Raw genomic sequence first — 25,460 nt, forward strand, 5'->3', positions numbered from 1 at the left:
TAGAAAGCACACCATAACACAATTATGAGCCCGAATCAGCCATACTCACAAGGGTCAGTTTTGCACAATGACGGAGGGTGCTCCATCAATTTTGCCTCCCTACCCCCTTCTTGGTCATTGGGTCCCTGGAGGTGTGGGTGACTATGGGTTGCTTTGGGGATTCTCAGGGCAACAGCATCCTGAATACATGTTTATTAGCTCTCCTCTCTGTGACAGAGCAGCTGTGGTATCCACTGTCCCAGTGTGCCTCCTGTTCCAAACCTCATTCTTTCTCATCTCCTCCTCCTCTTCCCGTGGATCCTCCTTCTCCTTGCCTCCTTGGGCCTCACCTCTACACGGGGTGCCAGTCCCTTCCAGATCACAGGCTCTATTAGCATGCTTTTGTCTCTTGACCAATGCACCACTCCTCAGTCCCCAGGCCCCTGGCTATTCTCCATCATTCTCCTTGCTTCTTTCTCCACAAGTTCTGCTTTTATACCACCAAAGACCTTTTCTGAGTACACTGTCAGGAGGGTTCCAGAAGGCTGGTAAAGTATATGTTTTGGGGTATTGATTTTCTCAAGGTCTACTAGCTTTTTTCTTGACAAAACAGTGCTTAATTAAGGAACACCACATAGGTCTTATTAAAAGATCTAACTCTCAAAATCAATCTTGCTCTATTCCATCCAGAATGGGCCTGAATTTGGACTGAGTCGGGGAGGGGGAAGTGTTCCCAAGGCTACTGTTTATTTGTTACTGCCACCACCTTCCAAAGCCATGACGGGGCAGAGTGGGAGAGGCTGCCTGTTGGTGCACAGTGTTCCCTTCAGCATGCTGCCTGAAGACGAGGCCACACTGCAAACCTAGCTTAGGTGGATGAATTAATTAGCACCATCACCAACTGCCACTGAAATCATGGAGACAGCCAAAGACAAACTCACAGACTGGGTGGCTCTCCATAGTTCTCTAGGATGTCCAAGCATAATACAGCAACATTCTTCTAACAACTACATCCATGGAATAATGTTTTGTTTTTTTTTTAACTAGAGGGGTGAAATGAACATTTTGATGGACAGTGCTTGTTAAAACAAAAGACTTAAACACTTTAGTTATGTTTAGTAATGCTGCTAAAAATACTTTCCCTAAATGTTCATTTATACAGCTTGTAGCAGAACTGAATTTAAGGGTCAAGGCTATCTTTTTTTAATTAAAAAATAAAAAGTTATAACAATGCTGTGAGAGGAAAAGTACTAATAATCTAAGTGATTTTTGGTTAAACATGCTTTACAAAGAATGTTATGTGTAGTCTTTCTAAAGTCAATGAACTGTCTAAAGTTAATTTCAAAAATTTATATTTTGAAATAAACCCTAGAAATAGAATGTTAACTGACATCAATATGTTTTATGTTTTAAAGCCAATTTGAAAACAGCTACTCAATAAGAGGAGATGCACCTGGAAAAAAATGCCTTGGATTAAGGCTAACTCTGATCTTCAAACAATGTACCAAGTGCCCATTTTTATACTCTGTTTACAATTTTTCTTAAGATCATGATATTTTAATGGTGACTTAAAAAAATTAGTAGACCAAAAATATTTTAAGTCAACAACAAAAAAACCCCTATCTTTTAAAATAAAAATCCATAAAATAATCTAAATTATTCTTTCTTAATACTGGTCCACGTACGGGCTGCCTTAGAATTAGCTAAGAAGCTACAGGATTTTTTTACTCTATTTTTCCAATCTAAATACCATAATGACTCGAGGTAACTTTGCAGGCACACTCAGTGAGCATTTATTGAGCACCTGCTCTGTGCCAGGCCCCATTCCAAGCATTCACCTGGTTAATCTTCACAACAAACCCATGAAGTAGGGAGAAGAGGATTGTGGTAGGCAGAACAATCATATCCCAAAGATGTCCACGTCCTATGTCACTTGGAACCTGGATGCCCATGTCACCCAGAACCAGTGAATATGTTACCTACATGGCAAAAGGGTCTTGAAGCTATGATTAAGTGAAGACTTTTGAGATGGGGAGATTAACCTGGATTATCCAGGTGGGCCCAATGTAATGCCAAAGATTCTTATATGAGAAAGGGGGAGGCAGAAGAGTCAAAGAAGGAGATGTGATGATGGAAGCATGGGTCAGAGAGATTTCAAGACGCTATGCTCTGGCTTTGAAGATGGAGGTGGGTCAAAAGTCAAGGAATACGGGCAGCCCCCAGAAGCTAGAAAAGACAAGGAAACAGATTGTCCTCAAGAGCCTCCAGAAGGAAAGCAGCTGTGCCAACATTTTGATTTTACCCCAGTGAGACTCATTTCAAGGACTTCTGCCCTCCAGAACTATAAGACAATAAATTTCTGTTAAGTGACCAAGTTGGTGACAATTTGTTACAGCAGCAGCAACAGTAAACTAATACAGGTTGTTCCCATGAGAGAAAAGTCAGAGGGGAAACTGGCCTATACCCCCCAGGGGCATGCATGCCGCGGGGAAGGAGTGCTGCACTGATGTGGAAACAAACAACTGAGGAGGGACATCTGGAGTCAGCAGGATGGCTGTGCTTGTGCAATGGGACCCTCCCCTGGAATCCCTTCCATCTTTAGATAAGTCACTCAGCTCCTAAGATGCTACATATGACCAACTTGGGATCCAATGCAAAAGTGATGAGGTTAAGTCTCCTATTTGGATTTAATGTGCTGGAGAATTGAGGCAGTGTGAACAAACCCCAAGTGTAGAGACAGAAAAGCAAGTGTCCTATAGAGGACTAGTACAGTAAATATTCAATACACTCAAAAATTCAACTTAAATATATAATACATATATACAAAAGAAAGAGTGTCCTATAAAGGACTATTACACAGCACACATAAGGGTTCCATGTGAGAAACGTCTACACGATGACATTAACGTGTCCCATCATTTCATACCCCATGCACATCAAACAATAAGCAGTAACCAAGCAGCCGAGGTAACAGTGGATAATCTAACACAACTGCTCACACTTTCCAAAGCACTCTTTCCTCTTTCCTGTGGTTCACCTGCAGGGGAGCGGGCTACAGACTTTGTACAGTGGTTCTCAAAGTGTGGTCCATAATCCTCTGGGGTCCCTGAGGCCCTTGCAAGGCCAAAATTATTTTCATGACAATGATAATGTGTGGGTGAAAAACCCATTCAAAGTGCAAGATAGAGCAACACACTTGAATGTAACGGAGTACAAAAAGTTCATGGACGTTGCAGATTCAACACCGCAGCTGCCTTTAAGAAACCACCGCTTGTTGAGTTTCGGCACACTATCAAAGAAGAATATTTATAATTATCTGAAATGGTAATTAAAACGCTTCTCCACTTTTAGCAGGTTCTGTTCATTAGTTCCTCTGGTATTTACCAGTATAACTTCAGGTAATAAAATTATACTTCAATTTTTGTACATTATCTTTAGACAGTTCTGCTGACCCTCTGCCACATAATATGAGATATTCAGCACGGTCATACAGCTTACCTCTCACCCCCAGCCCCTCTCCTAGTTTCTGCTATCTTTGTTAACTTTAGCTTTAATAGCTACCTTTCTAACTGAAAAAAAAAAAAAAAGAGTGACATTCTTCATTTATGCCTCCTTGTTATGAAAGATGAAAGGTTCATCTCACACTTGCTTTTACTCCTCTTCCCCAATTTCACCACCTAACTTTTGTTAGCTATACTATTTTTATGCTGTCAAGGTTTAAGACATTTTGGTTTTATTCTGAAATTCCAGATTGAGCCTTTTGCATTTGTGTCTGTATTGATTCAAAACATTTTTTTTTTTTAAAGATTTTATTTATTTATTTTTTTCCCTTTTTCTCCCCAAAGCCCCCCGGTACATAGTTGTATATTCTTCGTTGTGGGTCCTTTCTAGTTGTGGCATGTGGGATGCCGCCTCAGCGTGGGCTGATGAGCAGTGCCATGTCCGCGCCCAGGATTCGAACCAACGAAACACTGGGCCGCCTGCAGTGGAGCACGCGAACCCAACCACTCAGCCATGGGGCCAGCCCCTCAAAACATTTTTTAACTTAAAATGTGACGATCACGTAAGTACTATTCACTGCAAGACCAAGCAGTGTGATGTGGCCCACGGAAAAGTAAATGTAATTCTTTGTTGTGAAATCCCTCTCGTCAAGGAGAACGTCTCAAGCATAAAGGTACAATGGATTTCTACTTGTTACCTCTGAATTTTCCAGACCAGCACTGTACAACATTCTGTAATGATGGGAATGTTCTGTATGTGTGCTGTACAGTACTAGCTTGCCAGCACCTGAATGTGGCTAGTGTGACTGAGAACCTGAATTTTTAATATTATTTAATTTTAATTACTTTAAATTTAAATATCAACAAGCACATGTTGCCAGTGGTACTGTACTGGACAGTGCAGGTCTAGATCACACTATGATACTCTCTTCCTCATCTCCCACCATCTAAGGCTTACCTACTATGACTGGGCTCCTGCCATAACAAGTACTCCATTTCTTGAGAGACCACTATGTGTGGGCACTGTGACAGTTGCTCTTTAAATATCACCTCTCTCTTCCCTGCAGGGAGGATGTTACCACCCCACTTAGCAGATGAGAAACCATGATTCCTGGGGGTTAAGTTACCCAGCTAGGAGATGTGGAAATTTATAAAAGAAATCTTAACTAAACTGGAGTCGGAAAGGCCTGTAGGGGGAGCTCTCAGGCCTTTTCATCCATTGCCAATTACGCGAAACAGGAAGAGACCTACGCTTGCATCTTTGATGGGAAGTAAACCTACTTTGCAACCAAAGGAAGATTTCTCTCCCCACCCAGCAACAGCCCACCCAATGATAAGCCATTGCCACCTTAAACTGTTAGTTTCCTCCAATGAATTTTTGTTTAGAATAGCTTCTCCCTATTCCCCCTTTTTCTCTATAAAAGCAGCTCCCCTCCTTTGTTTTCTGGATTTGCCTATGGTTCACCACAGCATGTACATCCCTAATTGCAATTCTTTTGGCTATTCCCAAATAAACTCATTTTGAGGGTAAAATAACAGACAAAGTTGCTATTTAAGTTGACAGAGAGGTAGCCGAGCTAGGATTTGAGAAGCCTGCATTCCTCCCGTGGCCCCTCTTTGATGTCATTACACACACCGGACACTGTGTTACGTGCTGGAAGTCAAGGGTGAAAGAGGCCCGAGCCCTGTCCTGGAGGCACAAACTGAGCCAGGCAGTCGCTGCTTTCTGGGTCTGTTGGGAGTGACTTCATGAACGTGAGGGAGTGTTCATTTTCACTGTTACTGTGCATACAGGGTTTGTTTCTTATTTAACAACAATGTGTTCTAAGAAGATGGAGAGGATTTACAAAATTTTTATAGTGCATCTAAATTTAATTTACCTCCTTTTGATAGGCCAGTCCAGCTTCATAGAGTTTAATAAAGAGGTACTGAGTCCATTTGTAGTAATCTGGTAAACATGTAGTTATTTCCTGCCAAAGAAGGAAAAACATCATGTATAGACCATTGTAAACTTTCCCCTCCCCCAATGCATGCATCAGCCTTGCCCTTCAATTAAAAAGGAATCATACTGAAAAAATATTTACCAGCCTATAATAGTTTTACCAATTCGTAAGAAGCAATTTATTCCGAAAAGAGAGATGCTATCGAAATGCCACAGCCACCCGTCCCAGGGCATGTTCAATGATAGGGAATTCAACTTGCAGTCTTCTGTACACGCCCCTCCCCATCCCTGCAAGTAACAGGTTAATTAGACTCTATGAAACTGGGTATTACCGTTTTTGTCAGCACAAACATATTTGGGGGGCCATAAAGCTAATTCATGAATGTAGTTCATTTTGAAAGCAATCACAGAATTCAAGAGGAACGTTTGCTTGCTTCAGTACGATCCACATTTGAAAATAAACCCTGTGTTTCTACATATAACTGGGGCCTGGTAGCTCCTTTGGACTCATTATATTCCATTTATTCCATTAAGTGAATCAGGCTGTTGTCTACTTAGGAAGACCCATTAAAAACATTATCAAATATTAAACTTAGTGAGAAATCACCTGGCTTGTATTTCTAAGCCTAAATTGAAGGTTCCCGAAATTTATTTTCTGTCCTGAAAACACATTTGCTACAGAATCTTTAAAAGCAGTTTATTGATTAACCAACCTTTAAAAAAGGTTATTGATTAACCAACCTATAAGGTTTGCAGTTGATTAAGTCAAGTGAGCATAAAAACCTCTAACTACCCTGTCACATTATTTCTTTCCTAGTGCTCTTCATTAACTTCAAAAAATAGCTAACATAGAAATGGATGTAGGGCAGGGGACATTCCAAACGGTTCCATTAGTAATGGACTACTGATAGAAAGCATACAATAGTCCCCCCTTATCTGCGGTTTCGCTTTCCGCGGTTTCGCTTTCCACGGTTTCCGTTACTCTCGGTCAATCACGGTCTGAAAATATTAAATAGAAAATTCCAGAAATAAACAATTCACAAGCTTTAAATTGCACGCCGCTCTGAGTAGTGTGATGAAATCTCGCGCTGTCCCTCCCCCTCCCGCCCACGACGTGAGTCACCCCTTTGTCCAGGGCCTCCATGCTGCACATGCTCCCCGCCCATCAGTCACTTAGCAGCCTTCTTGGTTATCAGATCGGCTGTCACGGTAGCACAGTGCTTATGTTCAAATCACTCTTATTTCACTTAATAATGGCCCCAAAGTGCAAGAGTAGTGACCCCGGCAATTAGGATACGTCAAAGAGAAACTGTAAAGTGCTTCCCTTAAGTGAATAAGTGAAAGTTCTCCACTTAATAAGGAAAGAGAAAAAATCATATGCTGAGGTTGCTAAGATTTACATAACTTTTATTACAGTATATTGTTATAATTGTCCTATTTTATTATTGGTTATTGTTGTTAAATCTCTTACTGTGCCTAACTCATAAACTTTATCGTAAGTATGTATGTATAGGAAAAACTGTAGTATCCATAGGATTGGGTACTATCTGCGGTTTCAGGCATGCACTGGGCGTCTTGGGACCTATGCCCCGCAGATAAGGGGAACTACTGTACTTCTATCAAAAGTGCAAACAAGTCAGTCTTTCTTCAGATGAACAAATGAGGAGAGAGCTTAAAACCTAGGATGGGAGGGCAAGTGTGGCAGGAACTGAGCAAGGTATCAGGTAAATTTCTGGTGCCTCCAATGCGCTATTTTTCTCATGTAAGATTCCTGGGTCCTTTTATGTGATGTTTTGTAAAACTGGCAGAGTAATAACTATTAGAAAACAAATAACTCTAATCACTGGCTCCACTCCCCCCTACAAGGCAGGTTGTGAATAACCAGCCAGTCTAACAGGTTTGCCCATACTGTAGCACTGTCCCCTGCCAGCCAGGCCCCATGCGACGCCAGAGCCGTGATTTCTGAGCCACGCACATAACACAGCCTGTACCAGCTCCCGAGGCTCCACAGACACCAAGTCTGCAGGGGTGTCATGCACAAAGCCCTTTGCCAACCCAAGAATCAGATCAGCACGCTACGGGCGGGATTGTTCCCCAAACCCCCAAATTCATCCTCATCCCACCATCTTTTCCTCCGTGCAGGCTACACTCCTTGCAGGCATGACACAGAATTCACTTTCCTCAGTTTTCCGGACAAGCAACTTAAAAACTTCCATTTTCTAACAAAACCCAGGGCAGGAGCTATGTTTGGTCTGTTTTGTTTAGCTCATCATTGTATGCTCAGGTCGAGGCATCCCAAAATTGTTGTTGAATGAATAATAAACTAAATAGATACAGGAATATATGCATGTTGAATCAAATTTGTATCCCTCATGTAAGTTTCACAAATTCAATTTAAATTACCTTTGTCCACAGATGAACTGGGATAGAGGCTGGGGATAGAGGTAAGGGGGAATGTGGTAAAAATATTCCCAGACCTTGTTGCTGTGGCTGTGCTTTTAAACTCTTATCCATTAGAGGTTTAAAGAAATGTGAAACAAACATGACAAAATAATGACTGTTAAATTTAGAGGATGAGAGTTCTCTTTTCTCTATTTTTCTGTGTATTTGTTTTTCATAATAAAATTCAAAATGCTTCTGATGAATATATGTATGCATATCCGTACATGTGTATGTATGTACTTTCTCAGCCCCTGAATCCGCCTCCAGAGATTGACAGTAAAAATTACACAGCAATGGAACAGCATCAGTATCTTCATCCAGGTTTATGGTTTTGAAAATCACTTTTACCTCAAATAGAAAAAAGATGATAGATCCAGTCAGGAAAAAAAAAGATTGTTATCCAACCAAGCATTAGCCTACTTTCAGTCAGACGTGTAAGGCCAAGTGCCTCCTCTTTGGAAGTGAGGTGAGGTGACGAGGTAGGGGCATTCCAGGCCCCCTTCTTTCACCCTGACTTCAAACTTGGGTCTGACCTCTTTTATTTATATTGGGTTTTTGCATATCTCGTTTGAAGGAAAAGTAACATCAGCTGCTAAGAGTACAGCTTGAAAACCCTGGCTCCAGGACCATTATTCCACTCCGGACAGTTTTATGTTAATGCATGTTTACTGCACTCCCAGCGTCCCCTCACACTGAAGTGCTTGAGCTACCTGCCCAGAGGAGGCTGGGAGCGCTCTGAGGACAGGAACTGTGCTCCTGCCCACTTATTCCCATCTGCTGCACACAGGGCCCAGCCGGGACCCTCAGTGCCGTCCACTCAATGAAGAAAGGACAGAGCAGGCACTCGCAAGGCTCCCCAGGAGTCCAGTCTCACAAGAACCATAAACATGGTCAGGGATAGACTCCGCTCAGAAATGCATTTCCTGAAAAAGTTACAGAACCCTTCTGGAGCCTCTCCTGGTTTGCTGATTTAAAAAAGCCCTGAAACCAAAACAGCTATTTCTAGTCTTCTAATGCCTCATCTCAGCAAAAATAATCAAAGACATCTTTCTGAAATTAAACTGCTTAAAAGCTCTACCTTTTGTCAACTGGCTAGAAATCAAGACTCCTTTTCCATGTTTTGGGAACTACTTACTCAAAACCCAGCCCCACAGACAAGGGTCTTTGGGGGTTTCAACATCCAAAAAGATGTCAACAGCTATTCCTTCCTTCTCCTAAAGAAGTTGTGTTCCCAAGGGAGGCCTGGAGACATTTTTGTTTGTCACAACTGTGGTGGTGGTGGGGTGCTACTGGCATCTAGTGGATAGAGGCCAGGGATGCTGTTAAAAACCCGATAGTGTACAAGACAGCCCCTAGAACAAAATATTACCCAGCTCCAAATGTCAATAGTGCCAGGGGAGAAACACTACTCTAAGGGTTTCAACCTTTTTAGTTTGAGATCAACTAAACTAAAAGATTAAGGAACAGTGAACCAAGCAACTCTCTGGTGGGCATTCCATAAAACGCAATAAAACATCATTGGGAGAAGTAGAAACACGAGTAAGTTAACTTAGGTCTCCTTCTCCAGCAAGTGTGACTCCATCTCTGTTGAGCACGTCTTGCAGGGCAGACGGGAATGCTGCACGATGCAACCACGGGCCCTTCTATCAACTCTGAGACCAACCACCAGAGAGACCTGTCAAGTCCAGGGGTATAGGCAGATACAATTCTGAAACTCTGTGATGCACGCATAATGCTCCTCACTGGGAATGAGTGATTGATTTTACTATCTACATTTTAAACCCTTTAATATGCTTCCAAGTAGTTGTCTGACTTGGAAAATCTCAGGTAATACATGTCCTATTTCGAAGTTAGAGAGGCACAGTTTTTCTTGATACAACATCAGCTTATCCCCTCCCATAAGACTTGTGGAACAAGTAAGAGTTTAAAGATCATCTGTTGGGATCCTGCAGAAGGGGGAGTCCTCCGTCTGTGGGATGGGGATTCGTGTTGCCCACACCTGCCCACAAGCTGTGGGACAGCACCAACTTGTTAAGATTTCATCGTGAGACCACCAGAGAAGTCAAGGAAGGCTGTTTACTGTTCCTAAATCCTTTTTCATTCCTGTGCTTTCCTTTGCCCTGCTTTCCAAATAAGCCAACATCTATGTTGATGCACCTTTGTTTTTAAAACAAAAAGTCAGGCAATTCAAAGTTATAGCTCCAAAAGCAACTGCAATTCGGCTACACTCCACATAGGTCTATATAAAAGTGTCAACTTTTATATGCCCCTGAGCTTGAGAAAGAGCAATCCAGCTGACAAGAGACCAAATTTATGCATTGGGATCTCAACTAGAGTCATTCCTCCACACTGAAGTTTTACATTCTACAATACCTGGTTTTTAGCATTGAAAATATTTTGCATATTCACTGTCAAACACAGAGCCCGGCACAGAAGGTAAGCTCTCTCAGAATACAAGTGAGGCTCAAACACTATCCTTTGGGGCCTGCCACCCACGCCTCAGTGACTGCACAAATTAATAACTAAGCCAGCCTTGCCAGGAGTTCCTGTAGCACAGTGATTCGGCAATGACGAAATCCAAGAAGGCTGAGCCACAGAGGCCTACTTTACTGTCCCTGATATAAAATGGCATTTGGTTTGTGAAGGATGAGTCACGGCAGTTGGTTACCTTCTGTGTACCTACTTCACTGAGGTCTCCTCAGGCTATCTCTCCTTGCTCCAGGAAAAGAGTGAGAGAGAGAGTGATCTAAAAGAAAGACATTCCACTCTGGAGCCATTTGACTTCGGTTCAGCTCCTCGCATCATCAATAGCTTCTTGGCCACAGCCAAGTGTCCCTATCTAGAAAACGGGTAATGAAACCCACCTGAGAGGCCAGTTGTGAGAACAAACACAGTACTGTACATAAAGCACACGCTGGGCACACAGGAGGGATGAGTGGTGCTGTTCCCTTGGCTTGACTCAGAGAGTGTTCTGGGAGGAGTGAGGCTGGCTTCATTATCGCACCACTCAAAGAGGTGGGTTGATACCCTTGTTAGGCTACTGGGACAAGGTGAAAGGGAGAGGAAAGGACTGAGGTAAAAATAACTTACTATTACTATTTCTTACCAAATATTGGCTTTCTGACTAAAAGAGATGGTGTTTATGAGGGAAAGACCAAAACACACGACCCAGATGGAAGAATCCACACAAAGCTGCTCCCAGTCACCTCTGGTGGCAACCCACCATAGGGAGGGCCAGCTAGGTCACTTCTCACTTCTGCTCTGGCAGGATTTAGTGAGGTCTTTGTTTCTTGGTCCCCTTGCATCTCTAACAGTGATTGGTCCCAGATCACAAAACGGCTAACGTCACTCAAAGCCATTATGCATTTAATTTGCATTGCAACCTCACAATATTTAGGTTAGCTATCAGGATTTAACAAACTAAAACAAAAACCTGAGGCAACATGTTTATCAAGTCGGTCATTCGGCAGCCCTGTACATTGGAAAATAAACACAGTGAGAAAGGTGAGTACCCGCCCTGCATCACAGTTTGCAGCGACAAGGCGTTGCCTCCCCGTCCCCCAGTCTCACGGTGAGTCACCTGCTGTCAGACAATGAATCTTGGAGACAGAAGACAGAGGTACTCACATACCTCTTGTGTAACATGCATTTTTGTCATCTGCTCTTCATTCCACAGATCAAAAAGCAATGTATGGTAATGACCTTGTCTTTTATTCCCTCCCAGGTTCTCTGATTCTAAAGGGGAGGGGTTCTGAAAGCATAGCACAGCTCAAAGGCCAGAGAAACCAGCCTCAGGATTCATACTGTGCAGCTTAGTTAAAAAAACCTTGCAGACTGCATCAGATGTTCCTTGCTGGTGATGGTTCTAGGTTCCAGTCCACAGCTCTGCACCTGCTGTGTTGGAAGAAGGAACAGGGAGGCTCATGAGAAAATCTACTGGAATAGGACAATTATGACCACGCCCACACTAAGTCCTCTAAACTTAGCACTGACTCTCAAACTTGGTTGCACCTTGAAATGAAGCTTTAAAAGTTACCGATGCCTAGGTCTCACCCACCCCCAGGAATTTCACGGGTAGCCAGGGTTGAGAACCACTACAAAGGGGTTCCTCCCAAATACCACAGGAGAGACGGGGTCCTATCCTGCCCTTGTGTCTTCACAGAACTTAACGAGCCAGGCTTCGACAGTTAGTCCATATGAGATTTCTAAGAAGGTCCCCAGTACACTGTGCTAAGAGGAATATCTCAACAAGCCTGCCGGGATCCAAATCCTCCCAGCACGCCTCAGCCCTGCCCCAGCACAGATTCTCTGACAGTCCTCACTCCCTACATTTTCACAAAACAAGCATAAGAAGCAGCAATTAGGAAGTAACCACTTTAAACCCACCTTCATGGCAACAGATACAGAAACTTGATTTGGTAACTACCTATGTTCAGTGATCAGCTGTTTAAAAACGCCAAACCTACTGACAGCTCATTTCTCTCCCCAGAGGAGAAATGGTTCTTGAAGGGAAAGCTGCAGAAAGCCAACAAAGAGTGGCCTGGCCTTCCCCTGGGGCTTCAGGGGCAGAGGCCGTGTGGCAGATGGCTAGTTCCTCACTTAGATGCTCTTAAAGGATCCCCAGGCAGGAGCAGGGCACTGAGAGTGAAGGCAGACCACTCAGCACAGCTCTGGCTTTGAGTCTTAATTAGCAAATAACAGGCCACATTTGTATCCAGCTCTATGCTCCCAAACTGCTCGTCCCTCCACGGTCTCACTCCCTCAGGGGCTCTGTGGATGCTGCTCTACACAGGAGAAAACTGCACCTCAGGAGGGAGGGGCCCAACCAAAGCTGCCCAATTCTTGGGTGGCAGAAGCAAAACTGGAACCCAGATCTCTCCAGAGGGGCATTGGGCAGAGAAAAAGCACCTTGGGAAGTACAGCCTCGCTGTGCCCAGTCTGCCCCAACCGACTCAAACACGTGCTCCAAGGAGGTCTGGGTAAATGAAGCAGAAGGAATGGGCGGGAGCACTCCGAGATAACAGAATACCATGTGAACGTTCTTTTAGGAACAACAGTAGCAGTAATAATAACAATAATAGCAAACATTTACCAGGGGCTGACCAAGCACTGGGTCCAGTTTTGGCAGTTCAGAAGCATCTCATTTAGTTCCTACAACATTCCCAGGAGTCAGTTACTATGGTTATCAAATGTGGCTTGACCTCCCTCCCCATTTAAAATCACAATTCACCCCGGCCCTCCTGCCCCCTTTACTCGGCTCTACCTTTTTTCTTTCCCCAGCACTTATGACCTCCTACCATCCTGTATTATTACTTATTTATTATGCTTATCGCCTGTCTTTGTCTTCCCTCCTCCCCCCACCCTGCAGTAAACTGTAAGGTTCCTCCAGGAAAGAAAGGGTTTTTGTCTGACTCCCACTGATGTACTGCGAGTGCCTGGAACAGCACCTGGTACAATGGATGTTTAATAAAGGACTGTTGAATGAATAAATAATCATTGTACCGATCAGAGAATTGGGACTCATAGTAACTTGTTTAAGGTCACATGGCTAGTAGGAGGCAAAATTAGGATCCCAACATGGGTCTGAATGACTCAGCATCTGTACCACTGCAAACGAGTTCTTCCCCTCACTGTCACCTCAGCTTTGGTAAGACTTTCATGCTGGATTTGTTGGAAGCAGGGAAAGCCGTATGAACTAGATACATACCACATATAGTTAAACTTGTATTATGAATGTTTATGTAGTTTACATAGTTGTCTTTCTATTTCACTATTTGTACAATTTGCACTAAAACTAGAACAAATGAAATAGTTTAACTATTATATCCTTGACTTAGATAAATATTACATATAATATTTAATGACATGGGAATATAATATTTAATACAAAATTGAGTATATTTTATGGTTTCAATTATATAATAAAAAATGAACAGAATACTAGAAAAAATGACAACATATAAACAAACTCTGGATTGCCTCAGGATGACACTGACCATGGGTGACTTTTTTAAAAATTATAAACAGTTTTCTAAACTTCACTGATTTTGTACAGTGAACCCTGGGAATTAGCCTACAGTTTTACAGTTCTTGAAAACCAGTTTAGATTCAAAGGAAGAAGAAAACCAAAGAATTGAGTCTACAGTGGTAGACCCTTGTCCTGGTGAGAAGTCTTCCAATATACTTGCAATATACACCTTGAGACCACTCCCCACAGTGGAGTTTAAAGGAATCAGAGAGAGTGGTCTACAGACAAACAAATGTCCTGGGGTTACCATGGAAGCACATCCACAAGGCCAGCTCCAAGGCCCCTGGACAACCTTAGTGTATATCCATAAAACCAGTTCTGATGACCCAGACTCTAAAGGGAAAGATCTGGCCTAAGTGCAGAACCACAGGCGAATATAATGGGAGTGGAGGGGTCCCTGTCCACATCCCTGGGTAAGAGGCCCAGGCTGGCCTACCCATCTTCCTAGTTGGTATTACAAGAGTGAAAGAAGCCAGGTGGACACCTTTGCCTGTGAGTAATAAGCAAGAGTACGGCGGGGGGAGGAGACGACAGACAGGGGTCCCAAAGTTAGTACATTAGAGCTCAGACCCCACCTAGGGGTTGTGTGACACTAGGCAAGTGACTTGACCATATCTGTGCCTCATCTTCCTCATTAGTTGTGGCAGGCAGCCTCTAAGATGGTCCTCAACTATCCTTGCCTGCTGGTTTTCATGACCTTAGGAAATCTTCCTTCGAGTGTGGGCTGGGCCCAGACACTTGCTTCTAACAAACAGAATACAGCAGGTGATGAGATGTCACTTCAGGATGAGGTTTAAAGAGACTGTGGTTTCTGTCTTGGGCATTCTCTTTCCCTCTCTTTCTCACTGTCTCTCTTGATCCAAAGAAAGCCAGTTGCCATGCTGGGCGCTGCCCAATGGAGAGGCCCAGGTGGTAAGGAACTGAGGGAGGCCTCTGGCCAACAGCCAGCAAGAACCGGTCCCCAGTCCAGCAGCTAAAAACCACATGAGTGAACTTGGAAGCAGATCCTACCCAAGTCAGGCTTTCAGATGGGACCTCAGCCTTGGTCTTGATGGCAGCCTTAGAAGGGACTCTACGCCAGAGGACCCAACCAAGCCGTGCCTAGATTCCTACTCCACAGAAACTGTGAAATATTTAATAAGAGTGTATTGTTTTAAACTACTAAGTTTTGAGACAATTTGTTATATAGCAATAGATAACTAATATACTCATAAAATGGGCCAATAATTGGACCAAATCCTGGGATAGATACGAGGACTAAATGAGCAAATGTAGGTAATGTACTTGGCAAATGCTGACCACACAGATGAGAAGAGGATGGTAATGCCAGGGGCCCCGAGGGGATCCAATTACAAGGCTCCCTTCCCCACAGTGTGGGGGTAGAATCAGTCTGCTGCCCAGGCCACAGGGAAACGACAGGGAGACCTAATGCTCCATGCTCCACCCAACTGAGTCTTAAAAACCAAGTACCTTTAGGACCTAACACAGACTTTTTGGCCCTTTTATTTGAGTATCCAAGTTTTGTTCACCTTCCTAAAGAGGCTGTCAGCTCCTGAGGGCAGGTGGAGGGCAACAGATGGAAGGAGCAGAGGGCTGGTAGGCCAAAGACTGAGGTCGAGCACTGGCTCTGCCATGGACTTGATGGTGACCCTGGACAAATGACTCATCTCTCCGGGCCTCACTGTCCTCATGTGGAAACTGGGAGGCTGTAACTGTTGTGAGGATCAGGCATCTGAAGAGGGTTAGCTTGCCTTTCCAAAACTATCTGGCCTAGTATGGGTGCACAGCAAGTGCTCAATAAATCTTCATTAAAGCAACAAATATATCAAAATCATGTGGTCAAGTGTCACTATATTTAAAAAACAAATGAAAGCCTTGAGACAGTGCCCTTCCTAATTTTCTTAAATATAATAGGCTTTCTAAAAAAGTAGAATGTTTTTGTTCTTGGAATCATAATCTGGCTTATTCATACTAAATGTCAAACATGGGTTCACATGAGAAATGTTGCCCTGGTTTGTATTGTGTAGAATGCTTTAAGAAACCTATGTGCAGAACCTCCAAATCTCCAAAGGCAAGTCAAGAAGAATCACATATATCTCTGTTAGCAACTTCCACAACATCAAAAACAAATGATGACTTTTCAAAAGGACACACATGTGAGACCAGTTTCTCACTTCCCTGGCATAATGTTGATTCAGAATTTTATGTTTCTCTTCATTTAATTCACCAAAGAGGAAATATTCACTAAGGGTCTCTACCCAGCCCTTATGCTAAAAGACTCACTAATCAGCTAGGGTGACAGAGGGAAAATGGAGGTGCAGGGGAGGGAAAGAATGGATTTTCCACCCAACTCAAGGCTATTTGTTCATTCACTCATTCACTCACTGAATCATTCCAGACGTTTATTGAGTACCAACTATGCATTAGCACTGAATTAGGTAGCATGAAGATGACCTCTCCTCCATTACTGAGAAGATTAAGGCCATCTATAATGGCCTTTTCATGCTTTCTCCTCTCTTAAGCAAAGTTTATCTAAATTGTCATCCCTACCCCTATCTCATTCATTCCCATTTGTCCCTGAGGGAAAAGAGAGGCAATTCAGATTTTGGGAGATCTTGTCAAGATGGTGGCATAGGCAGACTCTGAACTCACCTCCTCCCACAAACACATCTAGGTTACAACTATTCTTGGAAAAATTACCCTGGAGAGAAAACTTTAAACTGGATAAAAGGAATCCCCACAACAAGGGACAGTCATGACTGAGGCGGAAGAGGGAGAAATTCCTTCTGGGGAGAAAAAAGCCATCTTTGTGGCAATAAATACATATTTACCAATAGCTACTTTAAATATTAACAGACTAAATGCTCCAATCAAAAGACAAAGGGTGGCCGACTAGATTAAAAAAACAGGACCCATATATATGCTGCAGAAAAGAGACACACTTCAGACCTACAGACACTCACAAACTGGAAGTGAAGGGATGGAAAAAGACTCCATGCAAATAGCAATGAAACGAAAGCTGGGGTAGCAATACTTATATCAGACAAAATAGACTTTAACAAGAGACAAAGAAGGGCGCTACACAATGATAAAGAGAAAAATCCAACAAGAGGATATAATGCTTGTAAATATCTATGCACCCAACATAGGAGCACCTAAATATATAAAGCAATTATTAACAGACATAAAAGGAAAAATAAACAGTAACACAATAACAGTAGGGGACTTTAACACTCCACTTACACCAATGGATAGATCATCCAAACAGAAGATCAATAAGGAAACATTGGCTTTAAACGCCACATTAGATCAGATGGACTTAGTAGATATATACAGAACATTCCATCCAAAAACTGCAGAATACACATTCTTTTAAAATGCACATGGAACATTCTCCAGGACTGATCACATATTAGGCCACAAAACAAGTCTCAATAAATTCAAGAAGATCAAAATAATACCAAGTATCTTTTCTGACCTCAAAGGTATGAAACTAGAGATCAACTACAGGAAGAAAATCAGAGAAGGCACAAAAACGTGGAGATTAAACAAAATGCTACTGAACAACAATTGAGTCAATGAAGGAATCAAAGGAGAAATCAAAAAATACCTGGAGACAGGGGCTGGCCCCGTGGCCAAGTGGTTAAGTTTGCGCGCTCTGCTGCAGGCGGCCCAGTGTTTCGTTGGTTCGAATCCTAGGCACGGACATATGGCACTGCTCATCAAACTATGCTCAGGCAGCATCCCACATGCCACAACTAGAAGGACCCACAACAAAGAATATACAACTATGTACTGAGGGGCTTTGGGGAGAAAAAGGAAAAAAATAAAATCTTAAAAAAAATACCTGGAGACAAATGAAAACACAACATGCCAAAATCTATGGGATATAGCAAAAGTGGTTCTAAGAGGAAAGTTTATAGCAATTAAGGCCTACCTCAACAAACAAGAAAAATCCCAAATAAACAATCTAACAATGCATTTAAAGGAGCTGGAAAAATAAAAACAAACAAAGCCCAAAATCAGCAGAAGGAAGGAATTAATAAAAGAGCAGAAATAAATGAAATAGAGACTAAAAACGTAGAAAAAATTAAAGAAACCAAGAGCTGGTTCTTTGAAAAGATAAACAAAATTGACCAACCTTTAGGTAGACTCACCAAGAAAAAAAGAGAAGGCTGAAATAAATAAAATCAGAAACATAAGAGGAGAAATTACAATGGACACCTCAGAAATACAAAAGATTTTAAGAGAATACTATGAAAAACTATATGCCAACAAATTGGATAATCTAGAAGAAATAGATAAATTCTTAGACTCATACAACCTTCCAAAACTGGATCAAGAAGAAGTAGAGAATTTGAATAGACCTATCACCAGTAAGGAGATCGAAAAAGTAATTAAAAACCTCCCAAAAAATAAAAATCAAGGACCAGATGGCTTCCCTGGTGAATTCTACCAAACATTCAAAGAAGACTTAATACCTATCCTTCTCAAACTCTTGCAAAAAATTGAAGAGGAGGGGAGGCTTCCTAACTCCTTCTACAAAGCCAACATTATCCTGACACCAAAACCAGACAAGGACAACACAAAAAAAGAAAATTACAGGCCAATATCACTGATGAACATCGATGGAAAAATCCTCAACAAAATACTAGCAAATCGAATACAATAATACATTAAAAAGATCATACATTATGATCAAGTGGGTTTTATTCCAGGGATATAGGGAGTGGTTCAATATCCACAAATCAATTGTGATACACCACATTAACAAAATGAAGAATAAAAATCACATGATCATCTCAATAGGCGCAGAAAAAGCATTTGACAAGATACAGCATCCATTTATGACAAAAACTCTAAATAAAATGAGTATAGAAGGAAAATATCTCAACAAAATAAATGTCATACATGACAAACCCACAGCTAATATCATTCTCAATGGAGAAAAACTGAAAGCTATTCCTCTAAGAACAGGAACCAGACAAGGATGCCTACTTTCACCACTCTCATTTAACATAGTATTGGAAATCCTAGTCAGAGCAATCAGGCAAGAAAAAGAAATAAAAGGGATCCAAATTGAAAAAGAAGCGAAACTGTCACTATTTGCAGATGACATGATTTTATATATAGAAAACCCTAAAGAATCTACTAAAAAACTTTTATAAATAATAAATGAATACAGCCAAGTCGCAGGATACAAAATCAACATACAAAAATCGATTGCATTTCTATACACTAACAACAAAGTAGGAGAAAGAGAAATTAAGAATACAATCGCATTTACAATTGCAACAAAAAGAATAAAATACCTAGGAATAAACTTAATCAAAGAGGTGAAAGACCTGTACACGGAAAACTATAAAACATTGTCAAAAGAAACTGAAGAAGACACAAAGAAATGGAAAGATATTCCGTGCTCTTAGATTGGAAGAATTAACATGGTTAAAATTTCCATACTTCCTAAAGCAATCTATAGATTCAATGAAATCCTGATCAAAGTTTCAACAACATTTTTTCACAGAAATAGAACAAAGAATCCTAAAATTTATATGCAACAACAAGAGACCCCGAATAGCCAAAGGTATCCTGAGGAAAAAGAACAAAGCTGGAGGTATCACACCCCCTGATTTCAAAATATACTACAAAGCTATAGTAACCAAATCAGCATGGTACTGGGACAAAAACAGACACACAGATCAATGGAACAGAACAAGAGAGCCCAGAAATAAGCCCACACATACACAGACAGCTAATTTTCAACAAGAGAGCCAAGAGCATACAATGGAGAAAGGAGAGTCTCTTCAATAAGCGGTGTTGGGAGAACTGAACAGCCACATGGAAAAGAATGAAAGTAGACCATTATCTTACACCATGCACAAAAATCAACTCAAAATGGATTAAAGACTTGAATGTAAGACCTGAAACCATGAAACTTCTAGAAGAAAACATAGGCAGCACGCTCTTTGACGTTGGTCTTAGGAGCATATTTTCAAGTACTATATCTGACTGGGCAAGGAAAACAAAAGAAAAAATAAACCAATGGTTCTACATCAAACTAAAAAGCTTCTGCACAGCAAAGGAAACCATCGACAAAACAAAAAAACAATCTAACAACTGGGAGAAGATATTTGCAAACCATATATCAGATAAGGGGTTAATATCCAAAATATACAAAGAGCTCATACATCACAAGAACAAAAAAACCAACAACCCAATTGAAAAACAGGCAAAAGATCTGAACAGAGTTCTCCAAAGAAGATATATGGATGGCCAACAGGCACATGAAAAGATGTTCAACATCATTAACTATCAGGGAAATGCAAATCAAAACTACAATGAGGTATCACCTCACTCCGGTCAGAAGGGCTATAATTAACAAGACAGGAAACAACAAGTGTTGGAGAGGATGTGGAGAGAAGGGAACCCTCATACACTGCTGGTGGGAGTGCAAACTGGTGCAGCCACTATGGAAAGCAGTATGGAGTATCCTCAGAAAATTAAGAATAGATCTACCATATGATCCAGCTATTCCACTGCTGGATATTTATCCAAAGAACTTGAAAACACTAAAGCATAAAGATACATCCACCCCTATGTTCATTGCAGCATTATTCGCAATAGCCAAGACTTGGACGTAACCTAGGTACCCATCAAGGGACGAAGAGATAAAGATGTGGTATATACACAATGAAATACTACTCGGCCAAAAGAAATGATGAAATCCAGCCACTTGTGACAACATAGATGGAACTTGAGGGTATTATGCTAAGTGAAATAAGTCAGAGGGAGAAAGTCAAATACCATATGATCTCACTCATAAGTAGAAGATAAAAACAAGGACAAAGAAACACATAGCAACAGAGGTTGGATTGGTGGTTACCAGAGGGGAAGGGAGGAGAGCCAAAGGTGTGATTAGGCACACGTGTGTGGTGATGGACTATAATTAGTCTTGGGTGGTGAACATGATGCAATCTACATAGAATTTGAAATATATTGCAATGTACATCTGAAAGTTATATAATGTTATAATCCAATGTTACTGCAACAAAAAAAAATTTTAAAAATTAAAAAAAGAGAGAGGCAATCCACTACCCATCTTAACTCCCACAGGCTTTCCAGGTCCTAGACCCATCCCTCCCACCTCTCCAGGTTCTGCTTTATTCCATCCCATTTGCATGTTTCCCAATAACTCTTTGTCATCTACAGACGCAGCCAGGAGTCCCCATCCTAGACCACATGGCCACCTCTTCCTCCTTCCTAAACTGTTATTCTCACTGCCCAGGCTTCCTCAGCCTCACTGGCTGCTTCCTTTCGGCCTCACCCTCTCATTCCTTTTCTTTCAACCATCTGTTAAATTCTATCTTTGCCAAGCTTCTGCTTCTGGTCTCCTTTATCTTCCCTGTTTTCCTCCTTTTTGCAGAGTTGAGGGAACAGGTATTAATATCAGGATAATTAATTAATCATGAACCTAACATTTGTCTAAGAACTCACTTTTATGTAATTATGTTCTTTCATCTCAGGACTAACTTTAGACTGAAAATGAGCATTTATTGAAAATTGAAAATGACAAATGCTAGACATTGTGCTTTTATAGAGCATGCATTTTATTCTTAAAGGTCTTGTTTTTCAAATCTAGAGCTACAGCTAAATTCTCAAGTAATTTGAAAGGTTCATGTTCTACGTGCTCTTGAAGCCAATTTAGAGAATTAATGCAAGGGAAATCACGGTCTTTGCAGTTTTAAAGACAACTCATCCTGTCTTTCTGAACTGAAATCAGCTTGATCAGTGAGCTCCTTTTTTTGCTATTTTCATGATCATTATTTTTTGAGCACTGTTGTTTTTATGGAAATCTGAAAGCTGTCTCCTGATACAAGCTACACAAGGTTCTGAGAACTATCTATAATCAAACAAGAAGCAATAATTTGCTTAATTTCTTGGTAATTGTTCTTTGCCAGCTGACAAGAATTTCATCAAGGCAGTCTAACAATACAGACAGCTTTTTAAACTAGACAGTTGGGAACAGAAAACCCTCCATTAAACTGCACATGAGATTAATGGGTTTGAGTTGTAATTTGTTATCACTCTAATTGGGCAGATGCCAGTATTTCAACTATCCAAGCCAAACCAGCTCTCTATAATTGTTCCATCGTTCTGGAGAGAAAAGAATATTAATTTTATCCATAACATATTTGAAAATTTCAGGATCAATGGGACAGAGTCATCTGAAAGATATTTTTGAGATGTGAGTTATCTAAGTTTCCTGAATAATATGAAGGCTATTTGTTAGACATGGGCATGGATCCAGAGGAAGAGGAAATACCAACTCGTCAACCGAATGGATACAAAACAGTGACAGCAGTGCCCAAAATGAGCTGTTCTGTTGCCTGCAAGCTCCATAAACAATGAGTAGTAGAAAGCTGTCACAGCTTGAAAGATTTCATATGTGATACAGACCAAGAAATAAAACTATAAACTTAGAAAAAAGTATAGAAAATTATTTTGAAGATCTTTTAGTCCAGTGGCCTTTAAGGGTAGGACTGGGGCAAGGAAGCACCAATTAGAATCTCACGGGAGGTGGGGGGATTTTAAAAGCTATACATGATATCTTCTTCTGGGAAGATGGAATAGATGTACTTTTCCCTATTGTTTCCACTAAGTACAATTAAAAACTCTGGACGTTATACGTATAAAACATATATAAGGTTCTGAAAACTGGAGACGTCAAGGCAGACTGGTTAGGAACCTCAGCACCTGAGGAATAACACAGTGGTGAGTTCCTGGATTTTCTTCATGCCTCATAAGTCCACAAATTGAAGCTAATGAAGCCAGTAACCCAGAAATGCCAAGCAGTGCAGGTACCAAAAAAAAGAGAAAAGCATGCTCTCTCTAACCAGAGTACCAGGAAAGGGACAGACAAGCAAGAGAGAAAATTTAGACAACTGCTCTACTCCAGCCGACACCACAGAAAAAATGACAGCCATACCCCCAGCAGCAAAGGCTTAGTGGAGAGCCTAGACTTACAACCTTGGGAGCCTATAACAGGGCATCCCAATCTCTCTGCCAGGGCAGTATCAGAGGAAGTTGAGTGGAGAGCTGGGAATTATACCCCTATTGAGTGTTAATGAACAACCCCCCTTGGTGGTGTCAGTGGAGATCACAGAGGCAGTCTGGACTTCTGCCTCAACCAGCAGTACTGATGGTGCCCTTCCCTCTCCCTAATAAAATAATGTCAGAGGAGTTCTAATGGAGAGTCAGGAAGTTCATCCCTGCTCCGTGGTAACAGGGCCACCCCCTCCATGGTGTCAGTGGGGTCCACATGGAGACAGCAACAAGGTGACCTTTCCCAGTCAGGGTGATATCACTGGAAGCCTAGTGGGAGCCTGTACTCCTACCCCTTCCCAGTAGTAACAAGACAGCCCTCCCTCCCCAGGGTGTCAATGATGGCCACACGAAGATCCTAGACTTCCACGTCCACCTAAAAGTAAAGAGGCAGTGTCCCTTTTTATCCGCTGGAGCAGTATCAGAAGAGGCCTACAATATGAGGTTTAAATAAGATCCAGAGTCTTAATAGAATCCCCCAAATGTCTAGGTTTCAAAAGAAAATCATTAGCCGTATCAAGAACCAGGAAGATCTCAAACAGAATGAGAAAAGATAATCAGCACACACCAACACTACGATGACCAGAATGTCAAATGATCTGACAAGGATTTTAAAGCAGCCATTATAAAAATGCTTCAACAAAAAAATATAAACACATGAAAAAAACAGCAAGTCTCTACGAAGAAAGAGAAGCTATAAAGAAGAAACAAATGGAAATTTTACAAGCAGAAAATAAAATAACTGAAATAAAAAGATCAATGGATGGGTTCACTAGCAGAATGGAGGGGACAGAGGAAAGAATCAGTGAACTTGAAGACAGAACAATACAACTTATCCAATCTGAACAAAAGAGAGAAAATAGACTGGAAAAAAATGAACAGAGCCTCAGAAACCAGTGAGACCATAACAAAAGATCTAACATTCATGTCATTGGAGTCTCATGAGGAGACAAGAAAAAGTGGAAATGAAAAAGTATTTGAAGAAATAATGGCTGAAATTTTCTCAAATTCAGAAAAACAACATAACCCTCCATATTCAAGAAGCTTAGTGAACTGCAAACAAGATAAACCCAAAGAAATCTACTCCAAAACATCTCATAATCAAACTTGTGAAAACTAAAGACAAAGAAAAACTATCTTGAGAACTGCTGGTGGGAATGCAAACTGGTGCAGCCACTATGGAAAACAGTATGGAGATTCCTGAAAAAATTAAAAATAGAACTACCATACGACCCAGCTATCCCACTACTGGGGATCTACCCAAGAGCTTGAAGTCAGCAATTCCAAAAGACCTATGCACCCCAATGTTTATTGCAGCATTATTTACAATAGCCAAGACGAGGAAGCAACCTAAGTGCCCATCAACAGATGATTGGATAAAGAAGATGTGGTATATACATACAATGGAATACTACTCAGCCGTAAAACAGAACAAAATCATCCCATTTGTGACAACATGGATGGACCTTGAGGGAATTATGTTAAGTGAAATAAGCCAGACAGAGAAGGGCAATCTCTGTATGACTCCACTCATATGAGGAATTTAAAAATGTAGACAAAGAGAACAGATTAGTGGCTACCAGGGGAAAGGTGGGGTGGGGGGTGGGCACAAAGGGTGAAGTGGTGCACCTACAACATGACTGACAAACAATAATGTACAACTGAAATTTCACAAGATTGTAACCTTTCATTAACTCAATTAAAAAATAAAAATAATGGAGAACCCCCCCCCCCCAAAAAAAAGGAAAACTATCTTGAAAGCAGCCAGAGAGAGACAATGCATTAGCTATACGGAGAAAACAATTAAAAGATAGTCAATTTTTCTCATCTGAAACCACAGGGGCCAGAAAGAAGTGGCACAAAATTTTTGAAGTGCTGAAAAGAAAAGAACTGGCAACCTAGGATTGTATATCCAGTGAAATGATCCTTCGATAATGAAAGGGAAATCAAAACATTCTCAGATGAAGAAAAACCAAAGAGAATTTGTCAAGAGCAAACCTACCCTAAAAGAATGGCTAAAGGAAGTTCTCTGCAGAAAGAAAATGACACAAGAGGGAATCTTGAAATATCAGGAATGAAGAAAGAACAAAGAAAGAAGCAAAAATATGGGTAAATAGAATAGAATTTCTTCCTCTTGAGTTTTCTGAATATATTATAAATGGGAAGGAGTAAATTAAGGTTTCTATACTTCATGCAAACTCCTAAAATGACCATATCAGTAGACTGTGATATATTATGCATGTAATACCTAAAGCTACAACTAAAAAAGCTACACAATGAGATACACTAAAAAAATACAATAGATAAATGTAAAAGGAACTCTAAAAAAAGTTCAATTAATTCACAGAAAGGCAAAAAAAGAAAACAGAAGAAACCAGAAAATAAATAAATAAAATGGCAGAATTAAGCTTTAACATATCAATAATTACATTAAATGTAAATGATATAAATACATGAATTAAAAGAC

General features: G+C 41.1%; 1 protein-coding gene across 2 annotated transcripts in view; it reads right to left on the reverse strand.

Moving 5' to 3' along the window:
- The window catches only part of LARS2 (leucyl-tRNA synthetase 2, mitochondrial), a 163,832-nt gene that overhangs the window by 88,395 nt on the left and 49,977 nt on the right, over window positions 1-25,460 (reverse strand). For both annotated transcript variants that reach the window (XM_014852435.3, XM_014852437.3), the window contains exon 6: window positions 5,360-5,449. In XM_014852435.3, the coding sequence (XP_014707921.2) occupies window positions 5,360-5,449 (90 nt within the window). The remainder of the gene's footprint in view (window positions 1-5,359; window positions 5,450-25,460) is intronic.

The sequence above is a fragment of the Equus asinus genome, chromosome 21, assembly GCF_041296235.1.
Source record: "Equus asinus isolate D_3611 breed Donkey chromosome 21, EquAss-T2T_v2, whole genome shotgun sequence".
Taxonomy (NCBI): Eukaryota; Metazoa; Chordata; class Mammalia; order Perissodactyla; family Equidae; genus Equus; species Equus asinus.